Source organism: Artemia sp. Qi Xiang Cuo, chromosome 9 (assembly GCF_049724085.1).
Source record: "Artemia sp. Qi Xiang Cuo chromosome 9, ASM4972408v1, whole genome shotgun sequence".
Lineage (NCBI taxonomy): Eukaryota > Metazoa > Arthropoda > Branchiopoda > Anostraca > Artemiidae > Artemia > Artemia sp. Qi Xiang Cuo.
In genome coordinates, this window is record NC_142802.1 from 15818141 (window position 1) to 15834755 (window position 16615).

The following is a 16615-nucleotide window of genomic DNA, read 5'->3' on the forward strand; positions in this document are numbered from 1 at the left end:
AAATTATCCACGGAGGGGGGGGATTTCTGGAATTATTTGAAAGACGGCGAGATATTAAATTTTAAAAAAAAGTCTTTCAACTGAAAGTAAAGAGCAACATTAAAACTGAAAACGAACAGAAATTATTCCGTATATGAGGGGGTTTGCTCCTTCCTCAGTCCCTAGGTTTTTACGCTAAAGTTTGAATTTTTGTCATAAATATTTAAGAACGACTCCTGAAACACAAGGGCCATTGAATGTGAATGATAAGTATTCTTAACGAACTTTAAGACTTTTGCATAAAGAGCGAAGGTTGAGGAAGGGGCAACTTCTCTCATATATGGATTAATTTCTGTTCGTTTTAAATTTTAATGTAGCTCCTTACTTTCAGCCAATTTTTTTATGTAATCTTAAAATAATACGAATACTTTAAAATGAAACTAAATAAGATACAACTAAAAATGAAAACTAGATTAAGTACACAAATGTCCCAGATTCTTTTCAAGAACTTGTCCTTAGCAACAGCATGAAATAACCAGATGATCCTATTTTTTAAGCACTCTTTACACATCATTGACCGACTGTGAATCGCCGAATAACACAAACTGGAAGTTTGATGAGATGTTCCAATTGATTTCAATCAAGGAAGACTTCTTGACAAGACAGAATTTTCTTCCATACGATTCCAGTTATCATATAATTTATGATATCAAATTATAAATATTAAACTGTGACGTCAATAGGGGGTTAGGGGGAGGAGGATTAGCACCTCTCTTGAGATTTTTGCCCCCTCCCCCTTGGCTTTTGAAAAATACCCTTTTCGGTATTTTCATTAAAAGATTGTTTTTTGGTATTTTCATTAAAAAAATAAAATGAAAAGACAATAAAATTGCTCCCCTCTAGACTTTGAAAAATATATTCTCATCCCTCCCTAATTTCCATGAATTGAAACCACTGAGCAGTGGGTAGATTTATGTAAAAATAGAAAACCTTGAGAGTCAAGCAAATGCTCAAAACTTTTTAGGATAGAACACCTCTGGAATTGAAGTCATAAGCTTTGTATTTTTCTTAAGGGCCCATTGATAGTACTTACATACTTACTAAGATAGTAATCAATGTGCAGGCATAAACATTATCTGCATTATCATAGCCATTATCCAGGCATAATTATAAATTGCTTCCTCTTTTCTAAACGACCCTGATTGGTTCGAAGTAATTTCGGCTAGACTCTTGATACCACTTCAAATTCCAGTGCATGTATATAAAGTATTATGTCTGTACGTAAATAAACTGCTAGAGTCCCGAAAATGTCCAATTGAGAATTTTTGAAGAGCCAAGCATAGTAAATCAAAGATCTGATATTTTAAATTGGTTAAGTGAAATCTTACACAACCGTCAACTTATGAAACTAGAAAAACCGGGAACCAATTTTTTATTGAAAAAGACCCCCATTTCCAAATATGCAGCTTTTGGTAGTAGCCAACACTAAATTAAAAAACACAAACGTGGGTGAAAAATCAGCCAAAAACATAAAACACCAGACCAAACAGCTTAAGAAGTGTAGCTTTACTTTGAAGGTGTATTCATGGGGTGTCATTTCACAAAAGGTAGAGAGAGGTGGTACAGGTAGGCAGAAATTACTTTTCAAAACCTAGGGGGAGGGGGGAGATAATTTTGTTATTTCTTTCCATTTTTAAAATTAAAACACAGAGAAAATTTTTTTTATTAACTAAATTACCAAAAAGGAATATTTCAAAACTAGACCTGGCAAAGAAATATACGAGGACAACCCCCCCCCCCAACTGACGCCCGTGGGTTTAGGTGTCAATAGGAAAAAAGAATGTTTACGTTGCGCATTTTTACGGACGTAAAGCGTTATCGAATTTAACTAACTAGTTTTTCTTGTTTATTTTCACGGTTCGACGTGGCAACACTGACGAAAATGTGGTACTGCCCGAAAAACTTTATAATTTTAAACAACCAAAATATTAATTTTAGAAAATTACGGTTTTCAGGAATTAATAGTCCTAACTCCTAAGATGGGTCCAGAAGGTAAAAATGGCTTTTATTTTGATGTCCTTGGTATTCAAGGAATCATTTAGCAAAAACTTCAACAATTCGTCGAAAACATATTTCACTATTTGATGTTTCCTACTATACAGAAACCTCAACTGAAAACAGTGAGCAGTTATCACAAAAAAAGTGATTAAGAAAGTGAAGAGCAATTTTAGAACCTACAAAAAAAAACGAAATTAAAACAAATTAAATCATATAAATTTTAAATACACTCAAAACATTTCTGAATTCAGACTTCTCTCCGGTATTCGTTCATAGCATACGTTTCAAGACAGAATATTGCGTCTAATAGGTTTTTGAAAGTTGGAATCGTGGGAGACATGACAGCCTCAGCTGGTAAATGGTACCATACATGCACAATAGGATTTTGCGTCCTATGAATAGAACTAGTCATCGGACTTTGCAAACTCGTTTTAATCGAGATTGAAGATAATTGTAAAGACTAGTGACACATCAACAATCTACTGATAGTGTCACAAATATTACAATGAAAATTAAAGCCCTACTCGACACTCAATCATTTATCTGATGCTAAAATGGTCTTCCACACTGTCTAATATAGCTTATAGATAAGCATTCTAGACAGGCTACACGAGCCAGAACTTTATAAAGTGAACCCACCTTGTAATAGTCAAAACCATGTTTGATCTTCTGTCCGTTTTTATTGATTGTATAATTGTAGAATTTTGAATTCATAATCAAACCAGCCCAACTTCTCCAACCCGGAGGAACGTAGCTACCATTGTACTTGTTCAAGTACTTTCCAAAATAGCCTAAAAGTAAAAGAAATGTTAATTTTTATAGTCGTGCAATAGTCATGATTTGTAAAAGAGCAGTGTATTCCCCATGTTTTTTGTTCAGCCTCATCGCATAAAAGGAATTATTTTAGAAACTTGGGAGAGATTCGATCAAAACTTTTAAAATGTAATACCCTTTTCAAGTGACCAATCAGTTGGCACCCAACCACAATTTCAAGGTCCCTTGTGACTCCCGTCCCTGTCCCCGCCCAACAAGGGATCAAAATCAAATTTCAAGGAAGTCATTCTAATCAGAACATATCTTATTGAATGTTCAATAAATAGAGTTTATTAATAATTGAGATTTTATTTAATTATTATCATTATTATCTCGTTTTTTTTTGTTTTATTTATTGATTATTTTTTTGTAAGGTTAAGGTAGCTGTACTTTTGGGGAGGAAGGGGGGAATCTCTTAGATAGTGACTTGTATGGTTGAGGGATGTGGTTGTGTTGAGGAGTAAAGCGAGAGTCGTAAAGCGTGATTAGGAGGAATCGTTATTTTTTTAAGGGACTCAACGAGCGTTTTTTTTGCATAGAGAAGTTTATTTATTTTTATTTATTTCTATTTGTTTTAATTAAACCCGATTGAATCTGAAAATCTGAAAAGGCAAGGGAGCCGAATTATTCAAGCGGGGCATTTCTTAAACACAGACATAGCACATGGAGTTTAGTAGAAATGAAGACGTGTTATACCCTCCTGAAGTTTGAATTGTGCAATGACTTTAATCAGTATGATCGGATAGCCCAAGCCCCCTAAGTCAGGGCCGGATTTAGTTTTTTTAGGGGGGGAGGTAAAATGTAGACTTTGGCACCCCCCCCCCCCCCACACGATCAATACTGTACATATTACAAATTTGCCCAAAAAGATCACAATTTAAGCTAGTTTTGCCACCCCTGGGGCGCTTGTCCCCTTTAGCCCTCCCCTAGATCTGGCCCTGCCCTAACCCATCCACTTCATAATAGAAAAATTGCACATTTACGACCCATTATCATCTAGGGACCAGAGCGGATCCAGGGGGACCCCCCCTCAAGTTTTTTTATGGCGCCCTCATTCCGGTCTTTTTTTTTCTTTTTAGGCTTTTTTAAAAACAAAATTATCAATTCGGTCAATTATTGGTGCCCATGTTACAGTGCCCCCCCCCCTAAGATTTTTCGCTCAATCCGCAGGTGGCAGGGATCATTTAGGGGATGATATTATGTGGTTAATGATTAATAATTAAAAATCACTAAGATTACATTATGAGTGTACTAAATCAAGGAGGCACACTTGTGCCTCTATAAAGAGGCGACCCACCACAATGTTAAGCGATTTCAGGTTCTAGAGGTCGCAGAGAGACGGCGGTAATCGCATTTTGTAGCCCAAGCTCAAACTAAGAAACTTGCAAAATTTCATCCTCATCCTACTTTATCTTCATGGGGTAAACTGGGCCGGAAGTTTGGACCCTCAAACCGCAGCCCCCCTTTACCGTTGTCTGATTGGGATGAAATTTAGAGGTTAAGCTTTTCTAGGGCTCGGGAGCTTATTTTCAAAAATTCAGCTCAATCTAATCCAACCTTCCCTGTTTTCAAAAAAACAAATATAGCCACTTAATATTCATCATCATTTCTTTTTTTTTCTTAGCCACGCCTACAGGCCACAGTTGGCAACAGATCCGGTTGAATGAGGACTCATTCGAAGCAGAATTCGACCTGTTAGGGCCTTTCGATATTTTCAGACCGAAAAAATTATCCCCCGAATTTACATTTACGAAAAACCTTAGTTTTTTTTCAAATAATACAGATAAACAGGTTAGACATGTTTTGTTATGAAAATATCTGCGCGTCAATTTTCATAACAAAGCATGTCTAACCTGTTTATGTGTATTATTTGAAAAAAACTACGTTTTCTAAAGAGTTAAAGAGGCTGAGTTACAAGGTCAACCCTTAAAACGTACAGGGTTTAGGAGGCACAGTTGGGGGGGCTGTTAAAGAGGCTGAGTCACAAGTTCGAACCTTAAAACGTACAGGGATTAGGAGGCACCCTGTACGACGTGATTTGAGTATTCAGGAATTAAAAGCCTTAACACAAGAATGTTCAAGAGCGGGGGGGTTTGGACTTCAACTCCTGACACGATCAGCTAACAGTTAGTCAAGCAATAATAAGTAATAAACTGTACAAAAACGTGCAGAAATTATTTGAAAAAAACTACGTTTTCTAAAGAGTTAAAGAGGCTGAGTTACAAGGTCGAACCTTAAAACGTACAGGGATTAGGAGGCACAGTTGAGGGGCTGCCGCCCCCAAACCCCCGCTTTCGCAGCCTTTAAATAAAAAAAAAAGTTTTTAAACTGAAAGTAAGGAGCGACATTAAATCTTAAAACGAACAGAAATTCTTCCGTATATGAAAGAGGCTGTGCCCTCCTCAACGCCTCGCTCTTTACGCTAAAGTTTTTATTGTTTAAAAAAGAGTTGTGAGAAAGTCAAACTTTAGCGTAAAGAGCGAGGCGTTGAGGAGGGCACAGCCTCTTTCATATACGGAATAATTTCTGTTCGTTTTAAGATTTAATGTCGCTCCTTACTTTCAGTTTAAAAAACTTTTTTTTATTTAAAGGCTGCGAAAGCGGGGGTTTGGGGGCGGCAGCCCCAACTGTGCCTCCTAATCCCTGTACGTTTTAAGGTTCGACCTTGTAACTCAGCCTCTTTAACTCTTTAGAAAACGTAGTTTTTTTCAAATAATAAAAATAGAGTGATTACATACTTCACATAGCCTATTGTGGAATATCTAACGTAGATTCTATCATATGATTTTTCAGTTGATGATTACGAGGCTACTATCAAGAACAAGGCCCATGCGCTGTCTTAGTAAATAGCTATGTGTATCTCATGTATTTTTTTACCACTTCATCAGGAATGTATGGTCGTAAAAACTTGGGAGGGGCTCCATCAATCGGAAATTGGAAGTTTTAGTGCCCATATAAGGGCCAAAAGTGATTGGAGGGCTCAGTCACCCTGCAAATCTCCAAGGTACAAGAGCAAAACGTTAAAACATCCGTTTTTGTTAAATCAAAAGGTCTAATAAATATGCCACTAGAGTCAACATCTTCACATATTCCCAGGGGCAATGGCCCTGAAGTATGCAAATCAACCATTGTTCACATTAAGACTGAGTACAAACGGCACATATGTTTGGTTTTGGTTGGTCCGATCCGCTTAGAACTCTTATGGAACTTTTGCTAAGCCAGGATTCCCCGATTTTACCGGTTGTCAGAGGCAACGCTGTAGCGTTGCCTATAGTAAAGGCCATACGGTTCCAATGTTTTATTATTTATTTATTATTATTTTTTTTCCCAGAGGCACTTCATATGGAAGGGGTCGTCGTAGAAACTTCAAAGGGGGCTCATTCGATTAGAAATCGAGAGTTCTAGTGCCCTTAATAGTCGAAAGTGATTGGAGGGCAACTAGGCCCCCCCACGCCCATCATTCCTCCAAAAATAACCACTCAAAAGTTTGAGACTGCCATTTTGTTCAGCGCAGTCGATTTCCAGATAGAAAATATATTTTTGAGGAGGACACTCCCCCACAACCCTCAAAGCAAGGGTTTTAAGTTATACCCTGGGGGCATATAAGGCTTTTATAGAAGGCGTTGTCGTAGAAACTTCCAAACAGGCTCATTCGATTGGAAATTCAAAGGGATACTGCCCTTTTTAATAGTCAAAAGGGATTGGACGGCAACTGGCACCCCCCCCCCCCAAGCCCATCATTCCCCCAAACACATCCAATCAAAATTTTGAGATAGCAATTTTGTTCAGCGTAGTTGATTTCTATGTAGAAAATATGTTTTTCAGGAGGACACTCCCCCCAACCTTCAGGGCAAGGGGTTTAAGTTATGCCCAGGTGGCATATAAGGTTTTTATAGAAGGCGTTGTCGTAGAAACTTCAAAAAAGGCTCATTGGATTGGAAATTCAAACGGATAGTGCCCTTTTTAATAGTCAAAATGAGGGAGGGCAACTAGCCCCCCCCCCCCGCCACACCCATCATTCCCCCAACACATCCAATCAAAATTTTGAGATAGCCATTTTTTCAGCGTAGTTGATTTCCAGACAGAAAATATGTTTGTGAGGTGGACACTCCCCCAAAACCCTCAGGGCAAGGGTTTTAAGTTATGACCTGGGGGCACATAAGGTTTTTTATAGAAGGCATTGTCGTAGAAACTGCAAAAAAGGCTCATTCGATTAGAAATTCAAAGGGCTAGTGTCCTTTTTAATAGTCGAAAGTGGTTGGAGGGCAACTAGTCCCCCCCGCATGCCCATCATTCCCCCAAACACATCCAATCAAACTTTTGAGATAGCCACTTTGTTCAGCATCGTTGGCGTTGTCGTAGAAATTTCAAAAAAGGTTCATTCGATAGGAAATTCAAAGGGCTAGTGCCCTTTTTAATAATCGAAAGTGATTTAAGGGCAACTAGCCCCCCCCCACCCCCGCCCACCTTTTCCCCAAAAACATCCAATCAAAATTTTGAGATAGCCATTTTATTAAACGTAGTTTCAGTTCTGGAAATTAGGTTTTTGAAGATGGAAACTTTCCCACAGCACTCTGGGCAAGGGTTGTAACTTTTGCCCAGGGGGTATATAAGGTTTTATGGTGAAAACTTTTTCGCCGAAACTCCAGAAAAGGCTCATTTGATTGGAAATTCAAACGACTAGTTCCTTTTCTAATAGTCAAAAGTGATTCTAAGGCAACTGACAACCCTTCCACGCTCACCATTTCCCAAACACATTCAATCAAAATTTTGGTATAGCCATTTTGTTCACCGTAGTTGAAAGTTCTGGAAAATATATGTTTTAGCAGGACACTCCCCCCCCCAGTCTTCAGGTGCAAAGGTTATAAGTTATGTCCTGGGGGCATATATGGTTCTTATAGAAGGAATGCTCGTCTAAACTTCAGAGGGGGCTCATTTGATTGGAAATTGAAAGTTATAGTTCACTATTTAAGTGTCAAAAGATATTGGAGGGTCACCAGCTTGGATATTTGATTGGATATTGACAGTTCGAGCTCACTTTTTAATAGTCAAAAGAGATCCAAGGGCAGCTATCCCACAACCCATATTATGAAATTTTTGCTATATACATTTTGTTAAAAATGATCCAAAAGTTAGATAAGAAAAAATCGGGTGTTAGTAGAACCCCCCAGGGCACAGGAGACGCCGTTCCAAGTTGTTCCCTTAGGGCGTTTATGGTTCTTATGAAAGGGATGCTCGTATAAACTTCATATAGGGCTCATTTTATTGGAGATTGAAAGTTCTAGTTCACTTTTTAAGAGTTAAGAGAGTTAAACTAGCCCCCCCACGCTCCTTTTTCCGCAAACCCGTCCCCTGAAAATTTTGAGACAGCCAGTGTTTTGGATATTGTCCCAAAATTAGATTACAAAAACGCTCCCCAGAGCCTGCGATAGAGGCGTTGTAAGTTTCGTCATGGGAGCGTGTACTTTTACTATTAAAGGGTATCTCGTATAAAATTAAGAAGTGCCTCATTTTATTGGACACTGAATGTTGTGTTTAAATTTTTAATAGTAAAAAGATATCCGAGGGCAACTAGCCTCCCCCCCCCCCACACACCCTTTTTTCCCCAAGCCCATCTGATAAATTTTTTATAATAGCCATTTCATTAAAAGTAGTTCAAAGGTCAGATAAGAAAAATTCCTGTGTCAACGGAACCCGCCAGGGTCCGGAGGCAGGCGTTACTCACTTTTTAAGAGTCAAAAGAGATCGGAGGGCAACTGAAAAGCTTATTACTGAAAACCAATTTCATGACAAATATTTTCTTTTGTACTTAATATTGAAAATAAACATTAAAATTATAGTAAAATTTTGAACTGATGAGCTTTCAGCAATTAATACCATTATACATGAAATATTCAGTTTAATTTATTAGCTCTTTTTAAAGTTGTTAAAGACGAATATAGTTTCCTTACAGACAAGTGTTTGGATACTGCCTCCTTTCCTAACTGTAAATAGAAACCAAAAGCCTACTGCGTTATTGGCGCTTAAATGACAACGAATTATATTACAAATATTTTCTTTTCCAGTTCTTACAGTATTGAAAATAAAAATACAATTACAGTGAAATAAATTCTTGAACTGATGGATCTTTCAACAACTAATATCATTATGCATCAAATATTCCAATACTGTTCAAGACGCATATAGTTTTCAGTAAAACGCCAATGACGCAGTAGGTTTTAGACTTTTACAGTGAGAGAAGGAGGTTATGCCCAAACTCTTGTTTGTGGTAATTTTTGTTCGTTTCAAGCTTGATTTGCATATTCAATTTTAAGCTTGATGTTCATATTCAATCTAAGCATTACTCGCTTTAAGATCTATTTATTATTTATATTATTACTTGTTGTATGTTTTTGTTATGATTACTTATTTAATTTCTGTTCGTTTTGGGTTTCATTTATTCTTTAATAGTAATTTCTGGTCGTTTTGAATTTGAATTTTAAAGGTATCTGTATATGCTAAGCTTTAGTTTTAAATGGCCTTCACTTTTCTTTGAAAAACTTATTTTTCGGAAAGTTTATTTTTTAATTATACAACAAAAACAACACGCGTTCCAGAGCTAATCAAGACTTAAGTGCAACCGAGTTCCAAAAACATATTTCTGGAATATATTAGAAATGTGTTTGGTGATCTTTTTACCTACTTTATTACTTTATTAATAAACACGATTACACCACTTCACAATTTACAACTACTGCACTAATGAAAAAACCTAAGTTTTGCTGACGCACAGTAAAACGGCTAGCCGTTTACAAAACACACGAACAAACAACAACTAAATAAACTAAAAAATGGGGGAAAAAGCAAACCAAACTCCTTCACATTATCAAGTCCAAATTAACTTCTACCTCCCGACATCCCTACCCCAGGACCTCCCATCCACCCGTTCCTCCCTACCATCTCCATTCATCCTACCACCCCATCAACCTATTCCTTCCTACCACTCCCATCCAACCGTTACTCCCTGCCACCCCAACCACCTAAACCTCCCAACCACCGGGATCGATTTGAAACATTCAGAGAGTGGGGGTAGGGCAAATGAGCCTCAAATTTCAACTAGGAGGGAGAGGGTAGAGGTAATGCAAAGACACTACGTGTATCCAGGTTATCAATCTGCAACATCATATTTGCAACATCTCAGGTAGGGTTTGGGGGGATGGAGTTGAAACTTTCGGGTAGTCTTTGGAGACTGAGGGGAAGGGGCAAGAGTGTTCAAATACAACTAAGTTTTTGTTGGCACCATATGCCTCTCTGTAAACTAATACGCAGTTAAGTACTGAGGTGAAACAGACATTAAGTGCTGCCAGAGTATCAAAATAGCGTATCTACAATGTCTCCGGAACGTTATTGAAGGTCAAATTGAAACTATCAGAGAGTGTAGGAGGGCATGTTGACGTCAAGTTTAGACCTAGGGGAGATGGGGGCAAAACTTTTATGCCTCAAATCTACCTATAAGCTTCAGTATTATAAACCCCTGTGAGAACAATAATCTGCTCAAGGTTAAGTGCCAACATTAATCGAAAAATAGTATGACTACACAAGTTATCAAAAAGTCTATCTGAAATATCTCAGGTACAGCTTGGGGATTGAGTTGAAATTTTCATTGGGTGTTGGGGTGCCAAGTGGATCTCAAATTTTGACTAGGGAGGAGTGGCAGGAGTCAATCAAAAGTATATATCTGCATCCAGTTTATCAAATAGCACATTTGCAATATCTCGATTAAGGCTTGGGGAGTGGAGCTGGATCTCTCAGGCAGTGCTGGGGGGGGGATGAATGCTATATAGGGAGGAGGGTGATAAAAACGTTATGTCTCTGGACCTCACGCTTTGACTTTGGGGAGGGGGAGAGGGTGCAAAAATGCCAAAAATAATCCCCCCCCCCAAACTTTTTCGCACATAAGCTCTATGTGACTTAAAATTTATTCACGGTTAATCAGAAGAACAGTAAATCAGAGCAAGTAGAAAGGTAAAACAAAATGCAGAATGTGAGACCAAGTTATCAGAACAATATATCTGACGTATCTCGGGAACGGGTTGGGTGATAAAGGAGTGTTGAGGATGACTGGGCCTGACATTTTATTTCTAGAACAATGACATATTGTTAATACAACCACATCCAGATCCACCACTTGCAGGAAGCACGCCAGGTTAGCTGCAAAAGTCGTTTTATAACGACTTTTGCAAAAGAAAACCGCTTTCGGTTTCGTGACAGATGGCGGGATGTTCCGATAAAATATTTGAAAAGAACCTCTTGAGTGCCTCCTCAGTAAGCTGATTTTGGTCATAAAGAAATGACAATAAAAACAAATTAGTATCTGCACTTATATGCTGCTGAAAGCGTTGTCTGTCGGCCATAATTTTTCAGGCATTTCTAGTTTCATACAAAAAGTTTTAATATCTCTTAAATTTTCTACACATTCAGTTACGGAGTTTTTTCACTCTATGGCTTATATTTTTAATCAATCAGCGAGAAGAAAATCCATGTCAAGTACTGTCCTTCAGACCTTAATATCTTTCATTCTTCATACTTTCATATAATTTCGTATCATTTTACTTTCGTATCATTTTAATAAAGACAAGTTTTTTCGTATACTTTCATACTTTAATATCTTTAATAATTTAATTTTTCATACAAAAGTCTACCTAAAAAACCTAAAAAAATGTTAAAATACAGCTTATATCTTTTGATTCCCTGAAATACAGCTTAGAGGTTAAAATTAAAACAATACTCGGCAGCATCTAAAGACATTTCACAGGGCAATGCTAAACATAAAAGAATTTTATCGATAAAACTGAAGGGGAAAAAAGGATCGTCGAATAATAAAGAATAAATTTTATTTTTCTCTTTTTTTAGAGACTCGTCCTCGATAGTATTATTATATTACTAAACTAATGAAGAGTAAATTTTAGATAGGTCATAGCTTGCACTTGTACACAAATAAAACTGTCCTTACTTTTAAACCGAAATCATGATCCAATTCACAACAATGAAGAAAAATTTGTCTCTCAAATCACTAATAAAGTTCTACTAAATTATGTTTTCTACTTACAGGCGCTTTAACTTACGAGGCGCTCTACTTACGAGGGCTTTAATTACGTTCACTTCGTGTTCTGACCCGTAATCCTCCCTCCTTCATGAACCCTCCCCCAGTGAAAGTCAACAAAAAAAATGAGAAAAGAGTCATTTTTAAACCTTTTCTAGCAGCTAAGGGAAAGTGGACATTATTTTTCATTCTATTGGAGGAGGGGGTTAAAATAACAAATCAAAATTTGCTTCTTAAGTTACATTTCCTACGTCCAGCAATTTCTAAATAAGCTACATAATTTCTCTGTTCATTTTCTGTTTGTTGTCACCATTCCTGAGTACCCTTTTTAATAGTTGAAAGTGATTGGAGGGCAACAAATGTTTAAATGTTGGCAAGGATTTTTCTTCACAAAAAGTGTTTTCCAAAAAAAGATAATGTGGAGAATACGGCATTGGACTTGAGAGTCCCTATCGGCTATATTGATCTCAGTTTCATGGCCCTTCACCCAGGAAGTTCAATGAAGGGGGGGGGGCAGCCATCCAGTGCTTTCCACACCTTTCCTGTTTACCTTCCCCAAATTTCTCCAGGTATCCACTTATAGCTGGATCGACTCTGGCTGAACTTACAGTCACGCAACTGAACCAAATAACCAGCGACACCAGAACACCAAATAACCAGTTTCAACAAAACCAAATAACCAAAAAACCAAACCAGTTTCACACCAAATAACCAGCAACACCAGAACACCAAATAACCAGTTTCAACAAAACCAAAATAACCAAAAAACCAAACCAGTTTCACACCAAATAACCAGCGACACCAGAACACCAAATAACCAGTTTCAACAAAACCAAAATAACCAAAAAACCAAACCAGTTTCACACCAAATAACCAGCAACACCAGAACTCGAACCCCCGTCCTCATGAACAAAAGATTTCAAGTCTAGCATGCTAGCCACTCAGTTGGCCCATTTCTTTTAAAGTAGGGGGGTATTTGCCCCCTAACCGTACTCCAAGTTTGTGTCCATGATTTTCACTGTTTGTTGTTTCTTTATTACTTTTCTTTTTACCAGAAAAGTGGTAATTTAAAAAAAAATACAAATTACCTGTCCTATATCCAGCAGTCGCTAAATAAGCTCCAAAGGTTCTTGGTTCATGCTCTGTTTGCCAATAAGTAGATGAGCAATTGTCACTGTTTGTCAACACCTTGTGGTTATGTACATAAAGTCCAGTGAGCAGTGAACTTCTTGAAGGGCAACACATAGGAGTAGATACATAAGCATTAGGAAAATAAGCACCAGCATTTTTCAACAACTTCTTAACTTTAGGCATAAATTCCAATGACCCCAATTCAACATCTTGGTCATCAGTAAGAAACAATATTATATTTGGCCTCTTTTCTTTGACGAATTTTGAATTCATATTTTCAAAATTCTCAGCACTCTCTTTCATTTTCTTGGACTTTTTTGGTTTTCGAAAGTAGTTTGTTTTGACTCGCCACTTTTGACTTCCTTGATAGCCATCTGCACCATTGTGCAGACCAACGGATCTCTGGTCAGGCCTTACAACATCATTGTCCAATTGATAAGCATTTGAAGCAAAAAACGTAATGATAAAAACAAAGCATCTCACCTTCATCTCTATTACTGAATGGCAATTGGTCTTAACCTGGAAATAGCAGACTCGTTAACAAAATTAGGCAAAAATGCCCTTTTTTTTATCATGACCCTGTCTTCCTGAAAAAAAATCTTTCAATCTCATCAAGGCTAGTTCTCTGTAGTGCTACGTCGAACTGCGTAGGCACGCTATATATAATTATAGCAAAACTGCTACGAAATGCAAAAATCAAACAGTTCGTTACCACGAACTGTAAGTAAGGAGCGACCCGGCTCAATAGTAACCGAAACTCTAAAAAACGGAATTCTGATACAAATATATCGAAAGAATCAAATTTTAATGCTGATTTCAAATATATAAGTTTCATCAACTTTAGTCTAACCCATCAAAAGTTACGCGTCTGAGAAAATTTGCCTGATTTTCGAAAAAAGGAGGAAACAGCCCCTAGAAATTAAAGAACCTTAATGAAAATAACACCATAAAATTCAACGTACCCGAGAATCCTACTGTAGAAGTTTCAAGCGCCCATCTGCAAAAAATGTAGAACTTTGTTGTTTTTGCCAGAAGAAAGATCACGGATGCGTTTTTTTTTTTTCGTGTTCCCAGGGGTGATAGTATCGACCCAGTGGTCCTAGAATATCGTGGAAGGGCTCATTCGAACGGAAATTAAAAGCTCTAGTGCCCTTTTTAAGTGTCCAAAAAAATGGAGGGCAACAAAGCCCCCTCCCACCCTCATTTTCCCCAAAGTCACCCGATCAAAATTTTGAGATAGCCATTTTGTTCAACATAGTCGAAAATATAATAAATATGTCTTTTAGGATGACTTAATCCCCCAAAGTCCCCGGGGGGAGGGCTGAAATTTATGAACTTTACCCAATGTCTAAATATGGTATTGGTTATTGGGAAGGGGCGCCGGATTTTCCAGCATTATTTAAAATTTTTTCAGGTAGGGGGGAGGTCGGGGTTTGCGAAGGAGGACCTGTCCGTGGAGGAAGTTTTCATGGGGGAAGAGACATTTCTATGAAGGGGTCGCCGGATTTCCGAGTATTATTTAAAAAAAAAACGATCAGAGATTAAATATAAAAGAAACATGTTTTTCAACTGAAAGTAAGGAGCAATATCAAAACTTAAAACGAACAGAAATTATTACGTATATGATTGGGTCGTCCCCTAGTCAATACCTTGCTCTTTAAGCCAAAGATTTTTTAATACTTTCATAAGAGCTATTTATTGTAATTAACGGCCTTTTTGATTAAGGGGTCATTTTTAAAGAATTGGAACAAAGTTCGAACTTTAGCGTAAAGAGCGAGTTATTGGCTAGGGGGCGAACCCCCTAATATACGTATTAAAAATATATGAATATAAAAGTCCGTTACGTAAGTTAATTCCTAAGTTACGTATATTCATTACTAATAAAAACTTTCGTAAATAAAATTAAAAAACTTTCGAGAAAGCCATTTAACCAAATAAAAGTACAATTAATATGCAAATTTTGTTTTAATTATTCATGTACGGTGAGCCAAAATCAGAACCTGCATTAATTCAAAAACGTTCAAAAACTACATTAAAAAAACAAGTTTGTTTTAACTGAAAATAAGGAGCAACATTAAAACTTAAAACGAACAGAAATTATTCCGTATATGTAAGGTGGCAGTCCCCTCCTCAATGCCTCGCTCTTTACGCTAGAGCTAGACTCTTTCTCACAACGCTATTTTTTAAAACAATAAAAAAAACTTTAGCGTAAAGAGCTAGGCATTGAGGAGAGGGCAGACCCTTTCATATACGCAATAATTTCTGTTCGTTTTAAGTTTTAATATTGCTCCTTACTAGACCCCGAAGCCGCGCCGAAAAGTCGGCGGCGCGCCGCCGAAAAAAAAACGGTGGGGCGCCGCCGAGCTTGCAATAGCGCGCTTACGCCCCCGCTGATTCTATCGGTGGCAGCATCACTAATACGCCGCCATTTTTTTGTCTTTTTTGCTTATCGATATCGACATCCGACCTTCAATCGTCACCCCGGCTAATCTGTTTCTTAAAGATAAATGCTGTCATCTTGGGCTCGCCATGTATATCGGTTCGTAGGAAGGAGAAGAAGAAATTTTTCTTGAAACAAAAATTCTACCTTCCACTTTAGAATTCTGTTTATTTTTCTTTCTGATTTTTCGGATGAAAAGAGGTAGGTAAAAGAGCATTAGGCGGTTCAGGATGTTATCATAGGCAGCGCAATCGCGCTGCCTAAGCAAAGAACAATGTTGGCACAATGTATTATTTGTTTTTTTCATACCAGGGCAATTCGTGTCGAAGGAGTTGTCTTAGAAACTTCGAAAAGGGCTCATTCGATTGGAAATTGGAATAGCTAGTGCCCTGTTTAATAATCGAAAGTGATTGGAAGGCAACTAACACCCCTTCCACGCCCACCATTTCGCCAAACACATCCAATCCAAATTTTGAGATAGCCCTTTTGTTCAGAGTAACTGATTTCCAGAGAAAATATGTTTTTGAGGAGGTTACTCCCCCGCAACCCTTAGGGAAAGGGTTTTAAGTTATGCCCTGGGGGTATATAAGAACGATGTTGGCACAATGTATTATTATTTTTTTTCTCCTTTAGACCAGGGCACTTCGTATCGAAGTTGTCGTAGAAACTTCTAAAAGGGCTCATTCAATTAGAAATTATATATATATATATATATATATATATATATATATATATATATATATATATATATATATATATATATATATATATATATATATATATATATGCTGATATTTATTCCTTAAAATCTTAATTAATTTTTAATTTTTTAAATTTATAAAAGTGAAAATATTTAAAAAAAAAATTCAGCAAAGTATAAATTATATTCTGGCTTTTAGAAAGCATGGGGTTTAGAACCCTACTCATATTAATATCTTTTCCAATCAAATTAGCCTTTTTTTTAACTTTCCACAACCACGCTTTCTATAAAAAAAACATTATATACCCCCAGGGCATAACTTACAACCCTTGCCCTGAGGGCTCTGAGGGGGTTATCATCCTCAAAGACCAAATTTCCAAAACTTTTAACTACTTTGAACAAAATAGCAATC

At 37.3% G+C, this 16615-nt stretch overlaps 1 protein-coding gene across 1 annotated transcript in view; it reads right to left on the minus strand.

Moving 5' to 3' along the window:
- Positions 1 to 16615, minus strand: part of LOC148948356 (putative extracellular sulfatase Sulf-1 homolog) — a 327273-nt gene that overhangs the window by 283828 nt on the left and 26830 nt on the right. Inside the window, exons 2-3 of the mRNA XM_089094900.1 lie at positions 13021 to 13582; positions 2677 to 2828 (exon numbers count right to left, since the gene is read on the minus strand). Of these exons, the coding sequence (XP_088951026.1) occupies positions 2677 to 2828; positions 13021 to 13552 (684 nt within the window). The 5' untranslated portion in view covers positions 13553 to 13582. The remainder of the gene's footprint in view (positions 1 to 2676; positions 2829 to 13020; positions 13583 to 16615) is intronic.